This window comes from Psammomys obesus, unplaced genomic scaffold, assembly GCF_907164565.1.
Source record: "Psammomys obesus unplaced genomic scaffold, mPsaObe1.curated_primary_1811, whole genome shotgun sequence".
In the NCBI taxonomy this organism is placed as follows: Eukaryota; Metazoa; Chordata; class Mammalia; order Rodentia; family Muridae; genus Psammomys; species Psammomys obesus.
In genome coordinates this window covers 32896927-32921055 of record NW_026585504.1, presented here as the reverse complement: position 1 = coordinate 32921055, position 24129 = coordinate 32896927, and the positions used below count along the sequence as shown (strand labels likewise).

At 39.0% G+C, this 24129-nt stretch overlaps 1 protein-coding gene across 2 annotated transcripts in view; it reads right to left on the bottom strand.

Annotated features, from left to right (window-relative positions):
• Nucleotides 1-24129, bottom strand: part of Iftap (intraflagellar transport associated protein) — a 67299-nt gene that overhangs the window by 37852 nt on the left and 5318 nt on the right. Inside the window, exons 2-3 of one of the 2 annotated variants that reach the window (XM_055604288.1) lie at nucleotides 14770-14889; nucleotides 12836-12987 (exon numbers count right to left, since the gene is read on the bottom strand). In XM_055604288.1, the coding sequence (XP_055460263.1) occupies nucleotides 12836-12968 (133 nt within the window). In that variant the 5' untranslated portion in view covers nucleotides 12969-12987; nucleotides 14770-14889. The remainder of the gene's footprint in view (nucleotides 1-12835; nucleotides 12988-14769; nucleotides 14890-24129) is intronic. The other variant, XM_055604280.1, reaches the window with a different exon arrangement.

Genomic DNA, 24129 nt, shown 5'->3' with positions numbered 1-24129 from the left:
AAATCATTGTTTCCCTTTTTTCAGTATATCAAATTTTTCTATAAATTTAGTCTTAGAGAAATGCAATTTGTACCAAAATGAGTATATATATTTTTTAAATTTCATGTATGTCCCTTTACCCACTCTCTTACACACACACACATACATAAATGCACAACACATGTATGTATGCACACATGTATACACACACATATATATATATATATACACATATACACATAAACATATACAAACCTCCACCTCATTTAAGGCCTATCTTTAAAGCTATTCTGAGAGTCAAGGCTCCTAGATTTCACAATGAAACTAGTCAATCAGAATTTAAGGAGAATCCTGAAATATGCACTTTACCGCCCACGTGATTTTTGTGGAAGCATAGGGTAGGATTCCCGTTTCGAGAGGCAGCTTATGGTTATGTGGACACACCGTATGTAGTCCGTCCACCAGAGGCCAGCACAGGAGCGCTCCCTGGCTTTAAAGCTGTACACTGTACCACGCACCACATGCAACATCTACTGCACACAGTTGCTTTTAACCACCTCAGGAAGTAGAATAGACACTGACTGATGGAACACAGCCAAGGTTTTAACATTTAGCTTTGACAGTGTTCTCTGAACCCCAAATCAGTTCCCCTGACCACACGGCCTTTAAAATGCAAGGACCTTCATGAATATTTCATCCGATTCTCACCCCAAGTGTATGAGCCACACTAAACAGGCAGAATTGTTCCTGTTTTGTAAGTTTAAAAAGTAAATGCAGGCGGTGTGGTCTTAGAGAATGACATGCCTGGACTAGTTCCTCGGTCTTCTGATGCAAAGATGGAATAGTGTCCTTCCATTACTACAACAAAAAGAAACACAAGAGCAGCCCTGTCTGTTCTTCATGAAACATCCTCGCACCCTGAAAACAGGCCTGTCTACTAACTTGCATGGAAGCACATTTTGTCCAACTCATTCAAGTTAGAAGACATTTCAGAATTGGCTTTCCCCTTTTCTTTACCAATAAGTGTTCATAGAATATCTTCTGCATACATTTGTAACATGCCATGTGACACGAGAGCTCCAGCTTTTAAGTTACATGTGTTGCAAATCCTCTCATTTTTACAGAGTAGTCATATATACATATATAGAGAGAGATTGAAGAAAGAAAGGTCTGCACTGTTCTAATCATTCTTATTTTGTTCTTATTGCCTTTTTTTCTTTTGGGAAGGGGGTAGTTCAAGACAAGGTCTCACTATGTATCTCGGGCTGCCCTGGAACTCACTATGTAGAACAGGCTGGCCTCAAACTCAGAGACCCACCTGCCTCTGCCTCCATAGTACTGGAATTAAAGGTGTAAGATACTACACCCAGCTTGCTTTTTTTCTTAACTCATAAAGTAGTCACTCAATCAAAATCTGAGGTGCCAGAATTAAAAGCAATATCCTGGATATGACTCTATCAGCACTATGCATAGAGAATTTAATATGGCCTCGCTAATGAGCACTAACTGTATAGCCTAGAAGTGACAAACATAAATCACTGTCTTCATAGATCTAAAGCATTTGAGAGTCATACCATCTTTCATAAGCAGACAGCAACAAATAGTAATGTGACAACTGATGAGTTCTTCTAGTGCACAGACTCATCTCTGAAGTCCTGATTCTAGGAATTTAGAATCTAATAGCACAACTACTAAAACAATGCTTCATGTACCATACAGTCATGTAGAACAGCCCATAATTATGAAATGGTGCCAACATTACCAAGAACTGGACTGGCACTATAACTAGAGACTAAACCCAATGACTGCTTTCATCCTTTTTATCAGTGGCTCATTAGACTACAAAACCTAATGCAGAAAGTCAGACTAAGTCCAGAAAAGCATATGAAAACAACATGATGATGATTCCTTCCTACACCAAGGGAGCAATGAGCTGCAAAAGAGCAAGCTGGTTGCCATCACTTAAATCTGTCTCACTGGAACAAATCAAACTAGAAAAAAAGACACAAAAATCACATACTAAACAGCTGTGGTTTTCATATAAGGAAGACATAAGGATGGTTAAAGCAAAGTTTCCTGTCTGTATCCCTTTGGGCTTAGCCAACCATTTCAAAGAAAATATTATTGTTTCATGGCTGAAAGAACACTGCCAAAACCATTTTGATCTGAATACATGCTTATTCAACTGAAACGACACAGACTTATGACTGTCTCAGCTCCACGTGGAACAATTTACCTTTTCCCTTAAGGTAACAATACACTTGGCAACACTGAGTAAAAATAACACTCAACTTCAAGGAAAATAAATACCAAACAATCGTGCACCTATGTAATATTGTTTAAATCAGGTAAAGGTTGAATTAATTTATCTCACTATTAGTAATTTTCTATATTTTGTATAAGTGTTTATCTGCTTATTCAATTCTTTAATTTATACATGTATATATACATACATATACATATATAGCATAAAATATTAAAAATAGATTAAAAATAGAATTGAAGAACAGATTCTTTTAATTATAGCCAAACCAAAGTTCTTTTTTTAAAATCTTCTTCTTTCTCTAAGAAGCATACCACGAAACAGCATTATTGTAACAAAATAGTATGCATAAAGAACACTGCCAAAAATACATTTAATGATCATAATTCAAAGTGCTGTACAAAGTTAAATATTTCCTTTCTATACTCAATTACATCTAAATTGCAGAAGACACACAAAAAAATCTAATGATTATCCATAGACCAAATATTCCCATTTGAAGTGAATATGAATTGCAAAGACCTCTGCTAAAGATTTATGCTAATATACATAAAACAAAATGGCTCCGTCAGCTTGAAATCTGTCATAATTTGAGAAAGGAAATTTCCTTCTGCAACTGAACCAGCAGTTTCTGTGTTTCATAATTTGTCAATTTGTTCCCTAAGTGTAGTGATTTAGTGACGATGAAAGAAACTGAAAAACAAATGAAAACTGCTTAATTACAGTTTGCAGATGTTCCCCCCAAAGAGAAAAACAAGCTAATGCTGTGAATACTGTAGGATTTTTCCATGGTGCTTCGTGTAAGTTAGCTCCCTGTCCTTGGGACTGTTTTTTCTTCTTTGATGTTTGATGTGACATTTCATGCTATGATGAAGAGGTCACATATAGATGGCTCACTTAGGACCACTAGAAAACGTAAAGCTTCTCTGTCCTTTCCTTCAAAGATACTAAAAGGCACACCAAGAAAAGCCTTACAGGGCTGGAGAGAAGGCTCAGTGGTTAAGAGCACTCAATGTTCTTGCAGAAGACCTGGATCCAATTCGCAGCACTCACATGGCTGCTTACAGCTGGCCATAAATAACTTCAGCTCCAGGGCACCCGATGCCTTCTCTGATGTGCACACGACACACAGACATGCATGCAAACTAACATTCATACACATCATCTTTTAAAAAAAAAAATCTTAAAGAAAACCCTTAACATAACACTGCTACCATATTCCCTCCCTTTAAAATGCCATACTAATGAGGTTCTCTCCTTAATTGTCTGGTTGGTCTAATTGGGAAGTCCTCATGTGATGTCTTATCAACTTTCCTGTGAGACTAAGTCAGTTTCTTGCTATTTTCTGTGTTATTTGATGATTGTGCTCTTTGCTGCTAAACTCACATTTGCAAAAGAGCTTCCCGGGTGGCCTGACTTTTTTTTTTTTTTTTAACAACTTCTTCTTAATATGGCTAACAGAAAAAAAAAAAAAAAAGAAAGAAAGAAAAAAATAAAAAACAAAAAGGAAACAGAAAGACACTCCAAATGGGCTGTGAACTAAAAAACACCACTCAATATTCAGTAGGGAATTAAATGACTGGTAACAGCAGCACAGACTATGGGCTGCCACAGCCACCTGGAAGCTTGAAGCCGGTCAGTCGGTTTCCAACTTCCTCCAGCAGGCAATCTGCCAGCTGCAAGAGTATCAAAACAATGTTAAGCCCTTGGGTTTCTGTCTAATACTCGACAGAAAATAACTGTGAAAGGCTACACAGCCAGGATTATTTTTCTTGTTGTGTTTTCTTTCATGAAAGAAAGCTGTTTTTCTGCTCTACTGAAATTCCTCTCCTGCTTGGAAATGGGTAAGAGGGCCAGCTGCTTGCTATATTTTTCTCTGTGGTATTTTTCTAACAGCAGATTTTTAAAATTCACTCTTCAGACTGGGAAAAGCCTCTCTTTGTACCCAAACCCCCCCCCCCATGAAAGTTTAAAGATTCATTTCTAACGTTCAAAATTTAAAATAGCTTTGGGGACCAAAATATGTCAGCTTTAGAAATGTGTTGTTTTATGTGCTGTCTCCAGTTTCATTTTTAATTACATTTTTCAGAAGTTGTCAAGTATGAGTAGTGATATTCTTTTGGCTGAACTGACAGTCAAAAATTTATCAGTCCAGAAGAGTAAACCAAATCCCAGCACAAGATTCTAAGCTCCTGACACAAGAGACACTCAATACGGAAGCAAATAATAAGACTCCTCAGATGAGAGGCCCGTGGCTTTGAACAAGTAACTTGGCCTCTGACGACCAAGCGTTTCCTAGGCAAAGTACTCCTCACTTGCCCTTGACTCTTTCATCTCCCGACCCTGCCAGTCACCAGCTCCTCAATGCTGTCTGTCACACCTCAAGTGTCCTGTCCTCTCCCACATCCAAGCTAACATCTCTGCTCAGCCTCCCTGCCTCTAGGGACTTCCTTCCTTGCCTTCCTTTCAGAATCACCAGCAGTGTCTCTTAGCACTTTTTATGAATCTCTTGATTCCTTGTATGCAGTACTATTGCTCCCAGTTACTGTGGACATCAATGCAAGCCTGGGGCACCATGACCCAGGGATGGCTATCCTCAGGGTCAGGTCTGAGGCCCCACCTACGTGCCACTCAGTTGTCTCTTATTTTCTCTTTACTCACTAAGCATACACTCATTCCACATTTTACAAGGCATCGTTTCTGGTGCGAGAGTGAAGAGGAGCAATAGAGAGCAAAACCCACCAGAAGCCAGCTCCTATGGGGCTTATCCTCAAAAAAATAAAGACAAAATACATATGTCCTGATATCTGTTCCGATGGCTCATATCCACATCAGTGCCTCCTAGACCTTGAGTAAAACTGCCCAGCTCTGTCAGAAAGGCAGAAAACATCTCCTCCAGTGTGTGAGTTTTTAAGTCATTCCAAATAGGCAGACAGTACAATTCTACTACCAACTTGTCACGTGACTTGTAGCGAGCTGGCCTGCACAGCTACAACAAAATAACTACAGGCTTGATAGTTTAAATAGCAGAAATGCTTGCAGTCTTGAAGGACAGATGTTCTTTTGGTTTCTTACGAAGTCTATCTCCTCAACTGTCAGAAGGCCACCTCTTTGTTGTGTCATTTCAGTGTCCACATCTCTTCTCTCCCCCATCCCCCAAAACCATAGTAACTGAAGACCTGTTACAGAGTCTGGTCCATAGAGCCAGTTACTTGACACCTAAGGCCTTAACAATTTGTTCATCTGTAAAATGGTAATAATTAAATTTAAAGTAATATTTAAAAACTTCATTAGGCTAATACAAGATTAATTAAGATGATCATACAACATGCAGCTTATACACTAGTAACCACTAAATGTCAGCAGCTGCCAGCAATGTAAGCCTGGTTTTCTCACAGACTCACACTGTTGGGTGTCTCTGTGGGAGAAATGTGATGGTCAACCATCTGAAATTTGAATCGTTAAACTGACACCAAATGGAATTCTAATGTACAATGACTTTCTGGTCCCTGCGCCATAAAAAGTCAAGATAAAGGCTATATCTTCATATTATTATGAGAGTAAAATTCTTGAGACAAATGATAGGTAAATATATCGATAAATGAATCTAAAACAGAGAGCTCTGGGCTGTCTCTTCTAACTCTACAATTTAAACAGAAATAAATCTGACCACTTCTACGGTAGCTTACAGAGCACGTGCAGCCCTGTGACTGCAATGAGAGCCCCGTGACATAATCTAGAACAGGGGTCCTCACAGTCAGTGGGACTCAGCACTGCCTCCAAATCCCCTGCAGGACCCTAGAAAGAGAAAAAGCCCTCAACTCCTCACTTTAGGGACTCACTTCATAAGCCCAGGATAAACCTCGAAGTCTATATTTTCAAAAAGGGTTGTCATAACCCTTTCAAACGGTTTAACAGCAGATAGTTCTGAGAGCCAGCCAAGTCTAAAAACCGTTGTTCAGTAGAAATGGAATGTGGCATGTGAGTTTAAATTTTCAAATAGTCATGCTTTAAAAAAGATAAAAAAATAAGAAGTAAAGTTGACATTCGTATTTTATTTAAACCCATTTCAATATAGCATCTTAATATTGCTGCCATATCAAATATAGGCTATATTAAAAAAAATCACTGATATATCCTATTTTTATATTGAGTCTTCAAAATCCAATATCTATTTTACAGTTGTATCATACTGCAAAGCAGAAGACAAATTTTCATTAGAAATATTTTATTTTACTTTGAGTTCCAAAAAAAATTGCCTTAAAAATTCACATAACCAAACACATTTAAACTATATCCTAATAAATTAACTAAGAATGATTTATCATACTATATTTAAATTAACTAAAAGTAAAGAAATATTGAAACCCAGATGCTCAGGCCCACCAGCCACAGTTCAAGTACTCAATGGTCACCTCTGGCCAGTAGGCACTGTGCAGGACAGGGCAAGCCTGGGAGAGCACGAACCAGACTACCACACAGCCCTGGTGTGATGAGGCAGGGAGTCAGCATAGCTCCTCAAGTAAACACATGGGAGTGAGCAGTACAGATTGAGTCTTCTGGGATGTATGAGGTGCTGGACTCTAGGCAAAGTGGGAACCTATTTACTTTTGAAACTCTAAGGCCAGAACACCACCATTTGTCCTGAACACTCAAACACAGAATGTTCTAACTAGTGTAGAATTTCTTTCGAATAGCACATATGAAAAGAGAAAGGGAGGTGCAGCTGACAGGAATGATTTTTCCTGAAGATATGCTACAACCAATTTTTTAAAAAAGAAATACAGCAAATGAAATGAGAAAAACACAAAAATGGGAAATTAAAGTTTCCATCAAGATCTATTTTAAAAAATCTTTGATTTCCACTTAATAAAAATAAAATCGGTTCAGAAAGTTGTCTCCTGTGCCAATGAGTTCTAGGCTGTTCCCCACTTTTTCTTCTAACAGATTTAGAGTATCTGGTTTTATGTTGAGGTCTTTGATCCACTTGGACTTTAGTTTTGTGCAGGGTGATAAGTATAGATCTATTTTCATTTTTCTGCATGTGGACATCCAGTTGGACCAGCATCATTTGTTGAAGATGCTGTCTTTTTTCCATTGAATGGTTTTGGCTTCTTTGTCAAAAATCAAGTATTCATAGGTGTGTGGGTTTATTTCTGGGTCTTCTATGTGGTTCCATTGATCCTCCTTTCTGTTTTTGTGCCAATACCATGCAGCTTTTATTACTATTGCTCTGTAGTACAACTGGAGATTGGGGATAGAGATACCTCCAGATGATCTGTTGTTGTACAGGATTGTTTTGGAGATTCTGGATTTTTTGTTTCTCCATATGAAGCAAAATAGATAGATAGATAGATAGATAGATAGATAGATAGATAGATAGATAAAATCGGTTAAAGGAGGTAAAGCAAAAAGAGTCCCTTGGGAAGCTGACCCCTGAGTATTTTAAGAAACAAATAAGAAAATTAAAAACAGATCAATTAAAGAGTTGTTAATAATAGGTCAGGTGGTGGGGCACACTCCTTCAATCCAAGCACTCGAGAGGCAGGGGCAGGCAGGTTTCTTTGAGTTCAAAGCTAGCCTGGTCTACAGAGTGAGCTCCAGAGCAGCCAGGGCTGTCACATACAGAAATAAAACAAAACAAAACATCCCTTAATCATAAAATCACAGTAGATTCGCTTCAATCTCCTGGTAGCACTCACTTCAAATCCCAGCACTCAGGAAGAGAAAGAAGGAAGATCAGAAGTTCAAAGTCACAGTTGGCTCTCCAGCAAGTCTGAGGCCAACCCTGACTATATGAGACAACGTTTCAAAAAATGTCCATTTTAGTTTCCAATGATCAATGGTGGGAAATGCAGAAAACTTTCATGGAAATCGATAAGTTTGCCTAAAGCACGGAATCTAAACAATGGTTGTAGGTTGCACATATGTGCATACACAGGTATGTGCAAAAACTAGAAGCTGAGAATTAGTGATCACTGTAACACTCTTCTGTTAGTCCAATTTCTGTTATACTCAAATACCTAGGACTAGATATTTTCTAAAATCCAGTCTGTTTAGCTCATGATATCAAAAATTCCAGAGCGCAGCACCAGCATCTGTTGAGGGCGATGCCAGTGGCCTGGTCAGAGCCTCATGGCAGATGTCACCATATTGCAAGAACATGGCAGAGAAGAGAACCCAAGCCAGGGACCAGGGAGAGGCCAGTGTTGCTCTTTGTATAATCACCCTCGTTATTTAGAAAGTTGAGGGCAGAATTTCCATCAGCCGAATTATCTCACAGCAGGCCCCATGCCGTAAAGGTTCCACCACCCTCAAACTGGGGCTCAAACCAAACTGGGGCTATGCCTTCAGCATGTGAACCTATGGAGAATAATCCACACCCAACCATAATGCTCCCAGAGTTACCATACCTAAGAAGATGGAGCTGGAAAGACCCAGTGCCAATTTCTAAGCCACTGCCTTCTTAGCTATACAATCTGTGTGACAGTGGCAACGGAGCGGCTCTATAAAATCACATCACTAGTGTGAAAGGAAATTAAAAGAAATTACCTTTTACTTTTGGCACTCTACAATAATTCTAAACCATACTGAAGCAAGGCTACATCTTCATCTAGAAAGTCTGTTGCTTAGAAGCATTGACTATATAAAACTACATATATAGACAGACATATATACATATTATGTATACACATGTGAAAAAAAAATATATATATATTACATATGTACATGTTAACACTAAAACCATCTAAATCATCACCCCAATGGACCAACGCCAACACATGAATTTAAACCACTCAAACCTTCCTGTATTTTAGATTACGAATTAGGGCAGAAGGCAAGTGTTAACTTCATCAATAGCAGACTCAGTGCATCCTCTGATGGAGCATGGTTGCTTTCTATACACCATCCCAGGACTGCAGGAGCTCTCCACACCAGGAAGGAGCTCTCCACAGATGGTGCTCACAAAACAGCACTGTTTCTTCCTTGTTGTTTCATCTCTCACTGGACTACGAGTACTTGAGAACACAAACTGTATGCTATTAATTTTGAGTTCTCATTACCTAAAACAATACCTAGACTATAAGGACAGTCAAAGAATAACTGGATGAATATTTATTAAAAAAACAAAAGTACATGTTTTCAAAACTTTTTTAAAATGATACAAATTGACAAATAGGAAAAAAGCCTCTTTCACCTAGGTATTCTAGAAAGTTTTTAAATGATGTTCACAAAGAGATACAGAGGATGAACGCTTAGTATTTATCTTTATCCACTATGTTAACAACATACTGTCTCTACCAATAATGGGAAAAACAAAACTCCGCACAATGATTTTCTAACACATATATCCCTTAATTTATCCTCTTGAATTGAAGACACTACTAAGAATTCAATTATAACTGTTTCAAATTAGTAATTAATATCTGTAAACATTTTGATAACACATTGTATTTATAATCAAATACATGGTTTAAAAATCCAGAGTTGCTTTTTAAAAAACTCTAAAATATAATCAACTTCAGTGTAATGTGCTAAGAATTATGTGTGATATTAACAGTTCCCAGCTGTCTTCCAGGGGTTTGAAGCAATAATGTGAATTTCTCTCAAAAAGCCTATAGTTTAATTTTTTCAGGAAAATAAGTTTAATGGGATTACTGACCCTCTTAACACTCTTCTAAAGAAAATAAATCCCATAAGCATTCTGGCATATAACTACTATAAATATAAATAGAACAGTCAATCAGTGAACACAGTAATGGACTTGAGAACTTGAACCTACTGAGGAAATGTGCCTCAGTCTGCCTGGTGATGACCACATTGGCAGAAAGACTCAAGCAAAAAAACCAAACACACTGAGGGGCCTAGAAACAAGATGGGGAGATTGAAACTTTGAGAAAACAGCCTAATTTCTTAGCACATCAGCCTGGATCAACTATCAGGCTGTCACTCAATTCTGAGCCACATCCCTGAGTACTGTTTGTTCTTTCAGAAGGTATTTAAATGTTTCAAGGGGGAAAGGACAATTACTGACTTAAGACATATTTTTGTACATACAACCCTTTGTGCTTTAAGAGGAATTTTTTCAGGTCATTAGTTTATAATGTGAACAGGCGCCTAGGGATATTTAGAAAAGAAAAAGCAGCTAGTATGCTTGGAGCTGCAGTTTATGCGGCTCACATCATCATTTATTTCAACTCAATTTGGGGCCCCATGCTGAACTCAAAAGGAAGTCACCGCATTGGAGGCAGACCAAGTCAGAATTTGAAAACAGACTAGATAAGGAGCCTGCTAATGCTAAGGTTTTACGTGGTACCAAAATAAAATCAGCTACATAATGTCTAAAGTAATATAGATCCAAAAATTCATTAATTCTTCCAGTTTTACCTTTATTTGGACCATCTTGTGCCAGCCATTCATACTGCCATGTTTGGGTCCAGAAAGCAAGAACTAAACCATTAGGCTCAGGAGAAGCAAAGCAACTTCCTAAACCCAAGTTTATTAATAAACTAAAGGTTATTCTGACATGATCTGCATATCATAACAGTACATTCATCACCATAGTTTCCAAATAATCAATAGTCCTAAATTCTCCACTCCCCTTAAGTATAAATAAAACTCACAGAATACATGTTTTACGTGTAAACAAAATATATAATGATATTATTCTCTGACTATGAGAGAAATATGACTCAATACGACATTGAGATTCCAATACTGTCAGAATTGACAGTATTTTTTAACATAATATTTTTATTGATTATTTGGGAATTTCACATAATGCACCCCAATCACCTTTACTTCCCAGTTCTTCCAGGTCCAACCACACACCCTTGTGGCTTCCACACACACACACAAAGATCAAAAAAAAGTCTAATTTGTGTTGTCCATCTAGTCACTGGAGCATCATCAAACTCCCAGGGGCCAGCCCCTTAAAGAAAGGTGAGAGTCCTTCGCCACTCCCACACCTGCCAGTAGCCATCTATTGTGTAGAGCTAGTATACTTCAGCATCTTTAGCACAGTTTTTAAGGGTTCTCTTCAATGGCTTCCTGTCTAGGTTGTTACTTTTTGGGGGGAAGGGGGTAGCCTTCTATGTCTCTTTCTCTCATCTGTGGATCTGCAGTCATCAAAAGCACTGCAGAAGCTCCCTTGTGCTTTACAGGCAGCAAGCATGGGGCATGGATTTTCATGTGGTATCTGGTGACAGCATGGAGCATGGACATCCACCTGGCCTCTGGCATCAGCACATGCCATGAACCTCAGCGTGGTCTCTGATGGCAGGCAGTACTGGTCATAGACACCAACTCAGCCTCAGCTGCAGCAGGACTACAGACCCAGACATGGTCCCTGGCAGCAGCACAGACCGCAGACCGCCCAAGGACACCAGAACAGGGACAAAGTACAGTCCACCCACATCAACATGGGCCTCCAGCCATAGCTCAGGCCTCAGACATCAACATGGTTCAGCTTCTGGAGAGAGCCTGAAAGGACTTCAAATTTTGGACTTTTTTCAGATTTGAGAATATTCTCATATATATAGTGAGATTGGGAGGGGGAAAGAACCCAAACGAAAACTTGAAATCCATTTATGATTTATATACTTTAGCCTGAAGGTAATTTCACACAGTACTTCCCAATACATGCGTATTTTTAGTATAACAACACATGAGGTCAGATGTGGCCTTTTCTATTTGTGGAATCATGAGTTCTGAAGAATTTCAGGTTTCAGATTTTTAAATTAGGAGGACACAACCTGTACCTTAAACAATCAAACAAAAATGTCAGAGCCCCTTTCCCTCTATTAGAATTACCTTGCCTTTTCATTTGTTTTGAACACAAGTCACAACTTTAAATCAAATAAGGTTTACTATTATAAAGGACATGGCCTTCTAGATATGAAACTCCCTATTTCATCCTTGTATATACATTAAAATCAGCATCGCAGATGAGCTGCATAGTGGGCTCTGTAACAAGGGTCCAAAAGCCCCTCAGAGGAGTCTATGGAAACCTGATGACCTTATATAGATTTCAAAGGTATACTGATGCCCAGAAAGGGCCAACGTTGAAAGCAAGTCAAAACATCTGAAAACAGAACCTACAATGAATACAACTCCAATGTCCATGAGGGAACAAGGTGGGCACACTTTCCGATGGAACAAAGGCCCTTCAAGGGAGGCACATGAGTGAACAAGGTGGGCACACCATGATCAGTCCCACTTCCTAGTAACTACCCCTACCAAAGTCAAATATCTGGTAAATGAAATCACACCAAAACCCAAATGTGTAGCATATCTTAGTGTTAAATGTGCTTTTAACAACCTCTGTTCTGCATTTACAGTTCTTAAAAATAAAATGAAATAGCTAAATAATTTCTTAGCTCATTTGTAGTTAGCAAGTGTCTCTGACTCTGCAACACAACTCTTGAATACATAAAGACAGGTGTTTATACCTATCAGTCACAAATTCTCTAGTAAGAACTATGTGCTCTGAGGAATTGAATGAGCCCATCAGTCTTCTGAAAAGCTACCAAAGGCATAGACTTAATAAGTTATTTATCTGTTGCTGTAAAAAAGTTTACTTCAATAGTTTACCTTTTGAAAGATAAGTAAAAGTGCTCAGAAATTCTTCATATGTTTGCTCATGACAATTGACAAACTTATCCAAGACTTCTTTCATTAGCTGATCTTCGTCCATTATCTCTGGTCTCGGTATTTGGGCAGGCATTCCTACTCACGAAGCCACTCTATAAGACAAAGATAAACAGAAGCTAAGGAGTAAGGCAGCCTCAGCAACATGATGGAGGGCTAGTGAAGAAATTTGGGGCCCCAAAAGACAGGTAAAGCTCACTGCCGAGCAGTAGACTCCAGCGCAAGAGGTTTCAGCAATCTGTGCTGCTCAACTGATAACTGTACCCATTTAGGTTTAGATTTCAGCTTTCTCATTATATGATTAAGTCACAAGAATAATGTCATGTGATTCAGCTAGAAACTAAAACTCCCCTCATGTGAGGAGAATCTCAGGAGGACATCTACTAACCACCAGCACCCCACACAGTGGCAACAGCAATAGGAGCTGGTGTGGAGAAGTAACTTAGTTCTGACTGTGTACCAGGTCCCATTCTGAGTGCTCCAGGGTCAGCTTTCACAGCCCCAGGTGAGTTCACAGAGCCAAACATGCCTGCCTAATCCCTGAATCCAAGCCCTTAAAACAGTACGTAGTGCCTCCATCTTCTGTGACCATACCAGTACCATGGCTAAAAAGAAGGTCATTACAACACAGGAATGTGCAAGGTAAAAGATGTTCTTAACTATCCCCTGACCCCACTAATTCCACCCATAAACTCTGTCAGGAGTCTAGCAAATACATTTCTAGATCTTTCTCTATAGTGTTTATGGTGCTAGACATTTTTATTAAAACAGGGAAATATATGCTATTCTTTACAAGTAGAGTTAATTTTTGAGCTAAAGAATAGGTTTTTAATATAACAAGATCCATCACATTCCACCACATTAAGAAGTAGAAATCTAGCTTATTTCAAGCAGCTACACAGTCACAGTCCAGTTCTGCTCCTTGTATATTAATTACATTTGGGAAAGCTACATGACATCTATGAACCTCAGTTCCTTTTTATCTAGAAAACAGCACAGTAATGGCTCAGCTTTCTTTCCTAAACTTCATTTCTAAATATCAAATGCTAAGGGGGGTGGATTATTCTCTTTTTTTATTTTTTTATTAATTACACTTTATTCATTTTGTATCCCCCCATAAGCCCCTTTCTCCTCCCCTCCCAGTCCCCCCTCCTGGTCCCCCCTCCCCCCTTTCTGCATGCATGCCCCCTCCCCAAGTCCACTGATAGGGGAGGTCCTCCTCTCCTTCCTTCTGATCTTAGTCTATCAGATCTCATCAGGAGTGGCTGCATTGTCATCTTCTGTGGCCTGGTAAGGCTGCTCCCCCCTCAGGGGGAGGTGATCAAAGAGCAGGCCAATCAGATCATGTCAGAGGCAGTCCCTCTTCCCATTACTATGTAACCTACTTGGACACTAAACTGTCATGAGCTACTTCCATGCAGGGGTTCTAGGTTATCTCCATGCCTGGTACTTGGAGTATGAGTCTTTGGAAAGATCCCTGTGTTCAAATTTTCTGGTTCTGTTGCTCTCCTTCTGGGGTTCCTGTCCTCTCCAGATCTTATTTCCCACTTCTTACATAAGATTCCATGCACACTGCCCAACAGTTGGCCATAAGTCTCAGCATCTGCTTTGATAGTCTGCAGGGCAAAGCCTTTCAGAGGCCCTCTTTGGAGGGTTTCTAGCTTGTTTCCTGTTTTCTTCTTCTTCTGATGTCCTTCCTCTTTGCCTTTCGGGATGGAGATTGAGCATCCTCTCTCTTGATTAGTTTCTTTAGATGTACAGATTTTAGTAGGTTTATCCTATATTACATGTCTGTTTGAGTGAGTATATACCATGTGTGTCTTTCTGCTTCTGAGACAGCTCACTCAGGATGATCCTTTCCAGGTCCCACCATTTACCTGCAAATTTCATGATTTCCTTATTTTTCATTGCAGAGTAGTACTCCATTGTGTAGATGTACCACAATTTCTGCATCCATTCTTCAGTTGAGGGGCATCTGGGCTGTTTCCAGCTTCTGGCTATTACAAATAAAGCTGCTACAAACATGGTTGAGCAAATGTTCTTATTGTGTACTTGAGAATCTTTTGGATATATGCCTAGGAGTGGTATGGCTGGATCTTAAAGAAGCGCTATTCCTAGTTGTCTGAGAAAGCGCCAGATTGCTTTCCAGAGTGGTTGTACAAGTTTACATTCCCACCAGCAGTGGAGAAGGGTTCCCCTTTCTCCACAACCTCTCCAGCATGTGTTGTCACTCGAGTTTTTCATCTTGGCCATTCTAATGGGTATAAGGGGGAGTATTCTCTTAAGATGATGTTCAAACTCATTTACTAACAAACCTGAAGTGACATGAGAGCATTTCTTCTACCCAGTTTGACTGGTCATGGTTCCTTAAAAAAAAAAAAAAATGAGCTTGTATATGATGTGCCTTCTCAGCCCAACTAGAGTACTAGTCAATACATGCCATTTGTACTGCCTACCTTACTAAAATCCAAAATATTATGAAATATTATGTGAACCCATGGATTTTACAAAACCATGAAGCTATTTGAAGTTCATGAGACTGCTCTGAGGATGAAATGTACATCTACCTTGGAAATGTAGCCTTCCTGGCGATTATGAGGAAGAAGATGGCAGAGAATTACTTTGACTGTGACCACTCTGGCTTTTATATATACTGATGCTACCCACAAAATTGCACCTTGTACATTCCAACCCCACAAGAACCACAATGCTAAGAGGACCAAATGAAAATTATGGTTTAGGTGTTGACTTCAAATGAAAGGCAATGTTTCAAGCTACGTGTACCTGAAAAACTGAATGCATGAAAAGTCATCACTTACAACAAATTCATCTGTACCAACGCCCTGGCTTCAGCAATGTAAAGCTGATTAAAGTATGCTTGCAGCTGATAGATAATGAATACCAACAAAGAATCTCATCAGTGACTATTATTTCACTATCAGTAGGACATACATGAAAACAAAGAATCCCAGCATCTGTCTACTTTTCAAGAATTAGAACACAGAATAATACCAACAGTCTCTTCCTCAACGCATTCACCTGGTCCACTCCAGTGCATCAGAATGGCCAGGATGTTCCTAAATGTCTTCTCACAGTTATGTTTAAAAAACAGTCATAGATGTTCCTTTAGGGTTCCTTTCCAAAGCTCTCATTGATATATATTTTAATATTTACCCTCAATATACCTCAGTACTACCAAAGGCAAATAATTAACAGGCTATATACAGCATAGAGGTAAAAAAAAATACGCTGAGGCTTCTCATTCTACTTCTGTGTTTCTGACAGCACCGGCATGTATTGGCTTTTTTAAGACTTTCACAGTCAACGGTTGAAGAATCTAAGGAGCACCCATCATCTAATTAGACCTTTCTTTACCTAGAAAAGCATTAGGAACTTCATGTTAAAGGTCCCCAGAGGCTGACAAAGCAGATTGCCCTTTACCAGACAGTCTGGTGGTTTATGCAAATGCCAGTGGTTTTCTAGATGGATGCATGCTTTTCATTTACCACCCACATGCTAGTGTACTTTTATCATGAAATATTTTTTTTTAAAAAAGAGAGAGAAAGAGACAGAGAGAGGCTTTCCTAGATAACAAGATTAAAGATGCTTGGGGAGGGGGGAGCTTGGGTTTTTTTTTTTTTTTTATGCTTTGAGCACCACATGAAAAGCATAGAACACAATGATAAGTAACAGCATATAAATAGTTAGTGGTAAATTATAAGCAATACTTTCAACTAAGCCTTGGAAAAGAAATAGAATATGGATGGCTTTCCTCTGACTACTAATGTCTCGTGGAAACTATGGTTCCCACGACTCTTCTTCCCTCCCTCTGAGAAACAGGGGAGGTAAATCCCATTACCTCCTAGAAGTCCTCTTGCATATGATCATGTAATGAAGCCAACAATCATCCAAAAAGTAAGTGTTGTATACACTAAAATGCATGCTGCAATGAAATGGGGAATGTGATGTCATCACCACTGACCTAGCACACTGTCAGTGTCTACCATCAGATTCTTTTTTTTTTTTAGTTACATTTTATTAACTTTGTATCCCAGATGTATCCTGCTCCCTCATTCCCTCCCAATCCCACCCTCCCTCCCTCATCTTCTCCCTGCCCATTTCCAAGTCCACTGATAAGGGGAGGACCTCCTCCCCTTTCAGCTGACCCTGTTTTATCAGGTATCTTCAGGACTGGCTACAAAGTCCTCCTCTGTGACCTAGCAGAGGTGCTCCTCCCTTGGGGAGTAGGGAGGTCAAAGAGCCCACCATTGAGTTCATGTCAGAAATAGTCCCTGTTCCCCTTACTAGGGAACACACTTGGATACTGAGCTACCATGGGCTACATCCAAGCAGAGGTTCTAGGTTATATCCATACATATCATCAGATTCTTGTGTAACGAACTCACCCAAACAAAATGCAAGACAAGGGTTGTAAATGTTACATACATGCCCTATGAACTTCTCTCCCAGTCTACTGCCTGCTTTCTTAACACAGAGGGTTGTATGTCTGCAAAATGTTTTTTAAGCCCACCCTGTGTCCTATTACAACTTAAAAATAATAAATTTCTGAAGAGCCATACGAGGTTTCTCAGAGCCCAGCTTCTTTGTGTTCTGGCTCTGGGAAGGAAGGATCCATGGAAGGAGAGGACTCAGCAGCCATGTAATTGACTTTGCCTAAGGAAACAGAGCTATTAACCTTGGTACTTCACAGGGTAGCTGTCCTTTCATACTTGAATAAACAGTCTAGTCTCCAAAACTGAACTGTACTGCAACCAATCATGTGACTGTTCCATAAGGCAGAAAAGTCCAGGTGTGAAGAGGCCCTTCTTGGCTGAACTGCAAAAACTGCCCTTTACCCCTATGTTTCCAATGTCTTTTACAGTGGACCAAGAAGAGAGGCAGAAGCTGGGATTCTCTGGGCTGGAGAGGTGGCTCAGTAGTTAAGAACACAAACTGCTCTTCCAAAGGATCTGAGTTCATTTCTCCTATACCAGGCATCTCACAACTACCTGTAACTCTAATCCCAGAGGATCCAATAACCTCTTCTGGCCTCTGTTAGCACTGAAATCACAAACACATGCATACCCACACAAGGACAGTCATAGATACACATTTAAAAAGAGGGAGCTAAGAATTTTGGACTCTCATAGCTTAATGCCACCTGGGTCGTATCTAGTACAAGTGAATGAACATGAAAAACATGGAAAAACAACTTCACCTGCAGTCACTGAGAAGCTGTCACAAATGATTTATGGTGTAAACCATAAAGAGATGCTTATGGTCATGAACACAAAGAAACAAACAGGAACATACTAAAAAAGAATGGAACTAGTGGAGGAAAAATGAGGCTATTACTCTGAGGGAGAGTAGACAGGGACATATGAGCAGGTTTAAAGGGAGGAAAGGGAAGGGAGAAATATTGTAATTATAATCTAAAAGAGAGGTCATCAACTTCTGTATGAGAGGGAAAATAAAACATGATGTGTTCAGATCAGAAAACTACACAGGAGTGAAAGAGATTGGTTCTCTTCTAACCATATAGTACAGCTGAAATCATTCTTGACTCTGATGCATGATTATCTCCCAGGAGGAATAAAACAAAACAAAAACAACAGAACTAATGTTGGATGAGTGTAATCATGCCTTCAACTACAATCCAGACCATTTAAATTCAATACACCTAGGGAATGAGTACGTAAGTACACTTTTATCTCTAGACATGTAAATACACACAGGAAAATAAAAAGAGATCAGAGGTGAGCAGAAATATAAAACAAAACATAGTTCATACAGTAGAAAAGAACCTGCAGTCCTCTACTGTTCTTTCATCAAGATGAGATAAAAGTAGACAACTCCAGCATCAAAAGATATACCACACTTCCAGCTGCAAACTTCTAGTGACATGCCTTTGCAACACATGAAAGCCAAAGAATGCTTCATTAATACCCAAAGGCTGAGAGTATAACCATCTGGACCTCTATCCCCTAGACACAAGCCTCTGCAGTGAATATTAAAGGAAGCATTGGGAGGAAGGTAGAAAAGGCTTTGGGATTGCTGTTGTCCTCACATTTTCAAAAGAGAGATGTACTGTCTTCCAGACACAAGTCTTAGAAGTAGGTGTATCTTAACTACCATCCACTTTACTTGACAAACATATCATCTTACAGAGGAGGAAGAGAGCGCACGCAAACTAAAGACTGCACACAGTGTAAAAAGTGTGGACTCGGTGAGTGTTTGACATGACTGTAGATATCACAATGGCTGCTTTGACAAACACACATCTGGTTCCTCCCTGAAGATGTTTACATTTTTCTCATTTATTAAGTATTCTTATTCTATACAAGACCCCACCTTTCTAACAGGGATTACTATGAAGAAGCATTCCATGACGATTTTAAAATTACAATAACAAGAAATTGAGTGAAAGAATGCTAAAAATAAAGGAAGAAATAGAAATAAGAATCATGGATTAAGGCAAAATAGTATATGTTATAGAGAAAATAGAAAATCTTCAGGTCATATGATGAGGCAAAGAGTAATTCTTGGATTTGAACCCAAAAGCATGATTCACAAGAGAGAAAAAAAATTGACTCACTCCATTAAAAGCAAAAAGTTTCCTTCTGGAAAGATCTATTAAGATGCTAAGAAAAACTGAAAGAAAATATTAACAAATCACATATTCAACCAAAGAGCAACATCTGGAACGTGCAAATCTCTCACAAAAGTCAACATTTCATCAACTTCAAAGACAAGAGACATGCATGGGCACTTCAACAAGGAAAAGACATGAAAACCATGAAAAGATGATTGGAATCATAGCTATCAGAAAAAATATAAAAGTATTTTCATAAACAAACTTGTGCACTAATGTTCACTGCAGCTTTATTCATAACACTGAAAGCTACTAAAATATACTTTAACTGGTGGGTAGTTAAACAAACTGTGGTGCATCCACACCAAGGAATATTATTAAGCAATAAGATGCAAACAAGGTGTTGATTCATGCAACTCAGATTTCAAAGGAAATATGTTGGGTGAAAAGAAGCCAATATTAAAAGGTACAAATGTATGGCTCCATTTAGTTGAAAACTATAAAATATATAATTATAGAAATGGAGAACACATTAATATTACTAGGCTAGGAGACTAGGAGGGAGCAAAGCTGAATATTAAGTCATGAGTATTGTAGTATATAGCTAAATACCACTGTGCAGTAGTGATTATGCATAATTACACATGATATAATTGAGACACACATACACAAATAAGTGATGTAATCCAAATATATGTTGCGGTTCACACCAATATCAATTTCCAAAATTGTATATTAGTTATGCAAGACGTTAACTTTGCAGAAGGCTAAACCAAGGATGCATGGGACATTTTTGTTCATTTCTTCGCAGCCACCTATGTATCTATCCTGTGATTATTTCAAAATTAAAAATTTAGAAGTGTAGAAAGAAGAGTAGAAAAGGGTAAGGCAATTAAAGCCAAAGAGACTTGGGGGTGGAAGATTAGCCCCTACCAAGGGCTTGGGGTTCTGGTGTGCTGTGCTGCCTGCTTCCTCTCTGCAAGAACCCTTGTGGGGGTAGGAATAACACTAATGTATAAAACTACATGCTTAAACAGAAACACTCTGATTGAAATGCTTGCTTTCTTTTCCTGCTCATCCACCCAAGCCACCACAATAATGTTTCTGGAGGCAACCATTCATTAAGTCTTTTTGTTCATCAGCAGATTGTATAAAATCAATTTGATCTCCCCAAAATACGCTCTTCCTCCCAGCAACTGAAACCTCTGTTTTAAGACACTGAGGCAGTCCACCTAAATATATTTTAATTACAGGTATTAATTACATAAAACAAAGAAAATGCACATGGTTAAACATTTACATTTCCTCTAGACACTTACTCCATATTTTTAAGAAGCTGATTAACTGTACAGAGGAAGCTGCAGGAGACACCAAGACAAATTGTTCTTGAAATCAGGAAGGTTGCCTTTTCACTACCAGCTTTTCTCAACTTGTATTTAAGGAATAGCTGTGTGGAGTCGTAAATAAACACCCCACCATTACCTTTGGCTAAACTCTTGCAAGCACACTAGTGACCTCTAGACATCCCATTTCCCAAAAAAAGTCGCACACATTGCAGCCCTGTGCAGAGCTGATGTCCTAGACTCAGAAATCTCACCAACTGCATTAGTGACTTAACAGAAGATAATGGTGTGTGTTTCTGTGAACCTTTATCTCACCATCCCTGGTAAAGCTTCTAAGCCAGAGGAAGTACTAGTATCTGGGTCAACTTTGTATAATGTTTGAATAGGCAGAGATGTGTGGGCTCAAGTATAATCCCATTTCACATGACACTTACTGCATCTCTGTTGCATGACAACACTGACAGAGAGGCACGCTGCTTGGTTAAAGCTGTCCCCTCTCTTGTCTTTCCCGAGCCCACCAGCCACCTGCACAATGAACAGTACTTTTACAATAGCAGAACATCAGCTTTAAGCAATACCCACACAGCTGGCCAGGTGCAGGTGTGCACCAAGGAACTAAGTCAACATTGCCTGAAGCAGCACGTTTCTAAGTATTTCAAAATGCCAGATCTTGCAAATAAAATTGACCTTTTCACTTGGCATTCTCTTAAAAGAAATAAGATTTTTGAGATGTGCATCCCACCCATTTTTAATTCCAGACTCCTATGACTGTGAAATAGCAAATGGGCTTTAAGAAAGAATGCAATGCTCCCATTTGCAGTTTTGCCTGCATGTATACAACTTAGAGCACTCGTACATACATACCAACTTCCTTTACCAACACAGTCTCTAATCTAGAATCACAAACACCTCTTTCTCTAAAAAAGAAATTTTTAAATTATTTTTTTAGCACATTACAAAATTCCGACATCTTCTTGCCACTTTATATTTTAAACCAATGACCTCACATTGAATCAGAGAATAGAGAACTTTTCAAGTAAAATACCAAGGCCCATGCTCAGGGGACCTTACTTAATTGCTTTAAATAAAAACTGACAAATCATTTGTCATGCCCTGCTCTTGACAGCCTGTCACCCTAACCGTAGATCACATCTTTTTCTACTTCCGTTTCCTTCCTCTTTTTTCTTTTGTCAGTTTCAGCCATGGCTCCAGTCTCCAATTCACAGGGCAAGTCAAACCCTCCCTTTCTCCTCCTACTTCTATTGCTTTCCTAGGCAGTAGCTTCTCACTACCCAAGTCATAACGTCTATGCCTATCCCGTGCTATGAGAAGGTGCTGCTGGCCTTGTTCCCATGCTGTCATGAAACTGCTCCTCCACTTAAAGAACACAGCTGGACCGTGGAACTAAGTTCAGAGTCCTCAAACTGGTTATCCTCTGCTTTCCCCCAACCACCAGCACACAGACCCTGTAACTGCTACCATCAGAAAGTTAGTTAACTTTCTGTCCTTAAGTAGATTGAGTAGAAAAACAAAGCCACTGGGCTTGAAGCTGTCTTTCAGCTTTTTTTTTTCCCTTATGCCTTTCTTTATTGTCCAATTACAATGTCAGTCTATCCTATTACTAAGTCTTTTATCTCTCCCAAGAAATAAAGCTATTTTTATTCTGTAATTAAATTGACTTGTATTGTTTAGTTCTCTGCTCTTTTTTGATTTAAATCAGGCTAAATCAATATATTCCAGTAAGAGTTGGAATCTGATTCTGCCTCAAGGTTTTAAAATGGACTAAGTAGCCTATAATTGTGATTTCCTGATGAACATCTAAGAACTTTGATGTTGAATGTGAAAAGAATATAAGGTGTGCTCATTGGCAATCAAAAGCGGGTGCCTCAGACTGGTAAGATAGTTTAGTAAGGGCATTTGCTGACAAACCTGACATCCTGAGTTCAAAAAAGAAGAGAACCAATTCCCCAGTTATTCTCTGACCTCCACACACATGCCAACACACACACATGCATGCACGCACGCACACGTACACATACACACACCCACAGAGTAAATGCAGAAACATTGCTGCTTCATTCTACTATAATATATGCTGCTTAAGTGAAAGGCCTGGGTTTGCAAGGGTTTTCTTTTTTCTTTTTGTTTCCCTAATCCCCCACATGACTGAACAGGAATTTAAGTCACCAGTTCCCCTTAATGCAAAAAATATGTTCCAAAATCTCTAGTGGATGCCTGAAATTGCAGGAATATCAAACCCTACACTGACTATTTTTTTCTACCTATACTAACAATACAGTTTAACTTATAGGTTAAGCAAAGTAAGAGTGAAGGAAGAAAAGGAAGGAAGGAAGAAAGAAAGATAGAAAGAAAGAAGGAAGGAAGGAAGGAAGAAGGAAGGAAGGAAGGAAGGAAGGAAGGAAGGAAGGAAGGAAGGAAGGGAGGGAGGGAGGGAGAGAGGAAAACAAAAAACAAAAACATAAACCACACACAATAAAATAGAACTACCTCTGTACTATTTTAAAATCCTCATAAATATTATCATTCTGTCTCTCGTTCATAACACCTCCTCATACTGTGTTTACCCTTCCTTTTGTGGTAATATGATATCTAGGAAGCACTTTACAGTTTTTCTTTGTCGTATCCAAATCTCTAGTTTCAACACCCTCTGCTTTAGGGCCACTGTAAAACAAAGCAAGGGTTACCAGAACACATTATTTGAATACAATCACTTAATTCCATTTCACTTGATCAATTAACAAAAGAAGCTAGAAAGTGAATAACAGGGGGGTACCTTATACTGTGTGAACACACTGGGTAGAGGGATGACTCATGTCCCAAGCAGGATGCAGTAGAAAGCTACAAGACTTTACTGTGCTTTTCAGGGTATCATACAGTTTAAAAAGTTATAATTTTCTTGTCTGGGATTTACCATTTAATACCTTTAGACCCCAGATGACCATAATTCTGCGACAACATAACAGAAATACATATAAAAAAAAGTAAAATCCATGGCTAAAGGAGGATTACTATACCTGTCTCCTGTCACCTCCAGAGATAGATAATCTACTCAAAGACTAAGTAAATATTTCCAGGTTAATGACTCTAATGACTAACCACTCAGCAGAAGCTACTCTAAGAGTCAATGAAATCTGCTTTGTAAAAACTGTAGAGCCACCTAGAATGCCAGCTTTATGAGTGCTGCTACCATTCACACAATGGTATTAACAGAAAAACAGCCAAATGTCCTTTTCTAGACACACACACACACACACACACACACACACACACACACACACACA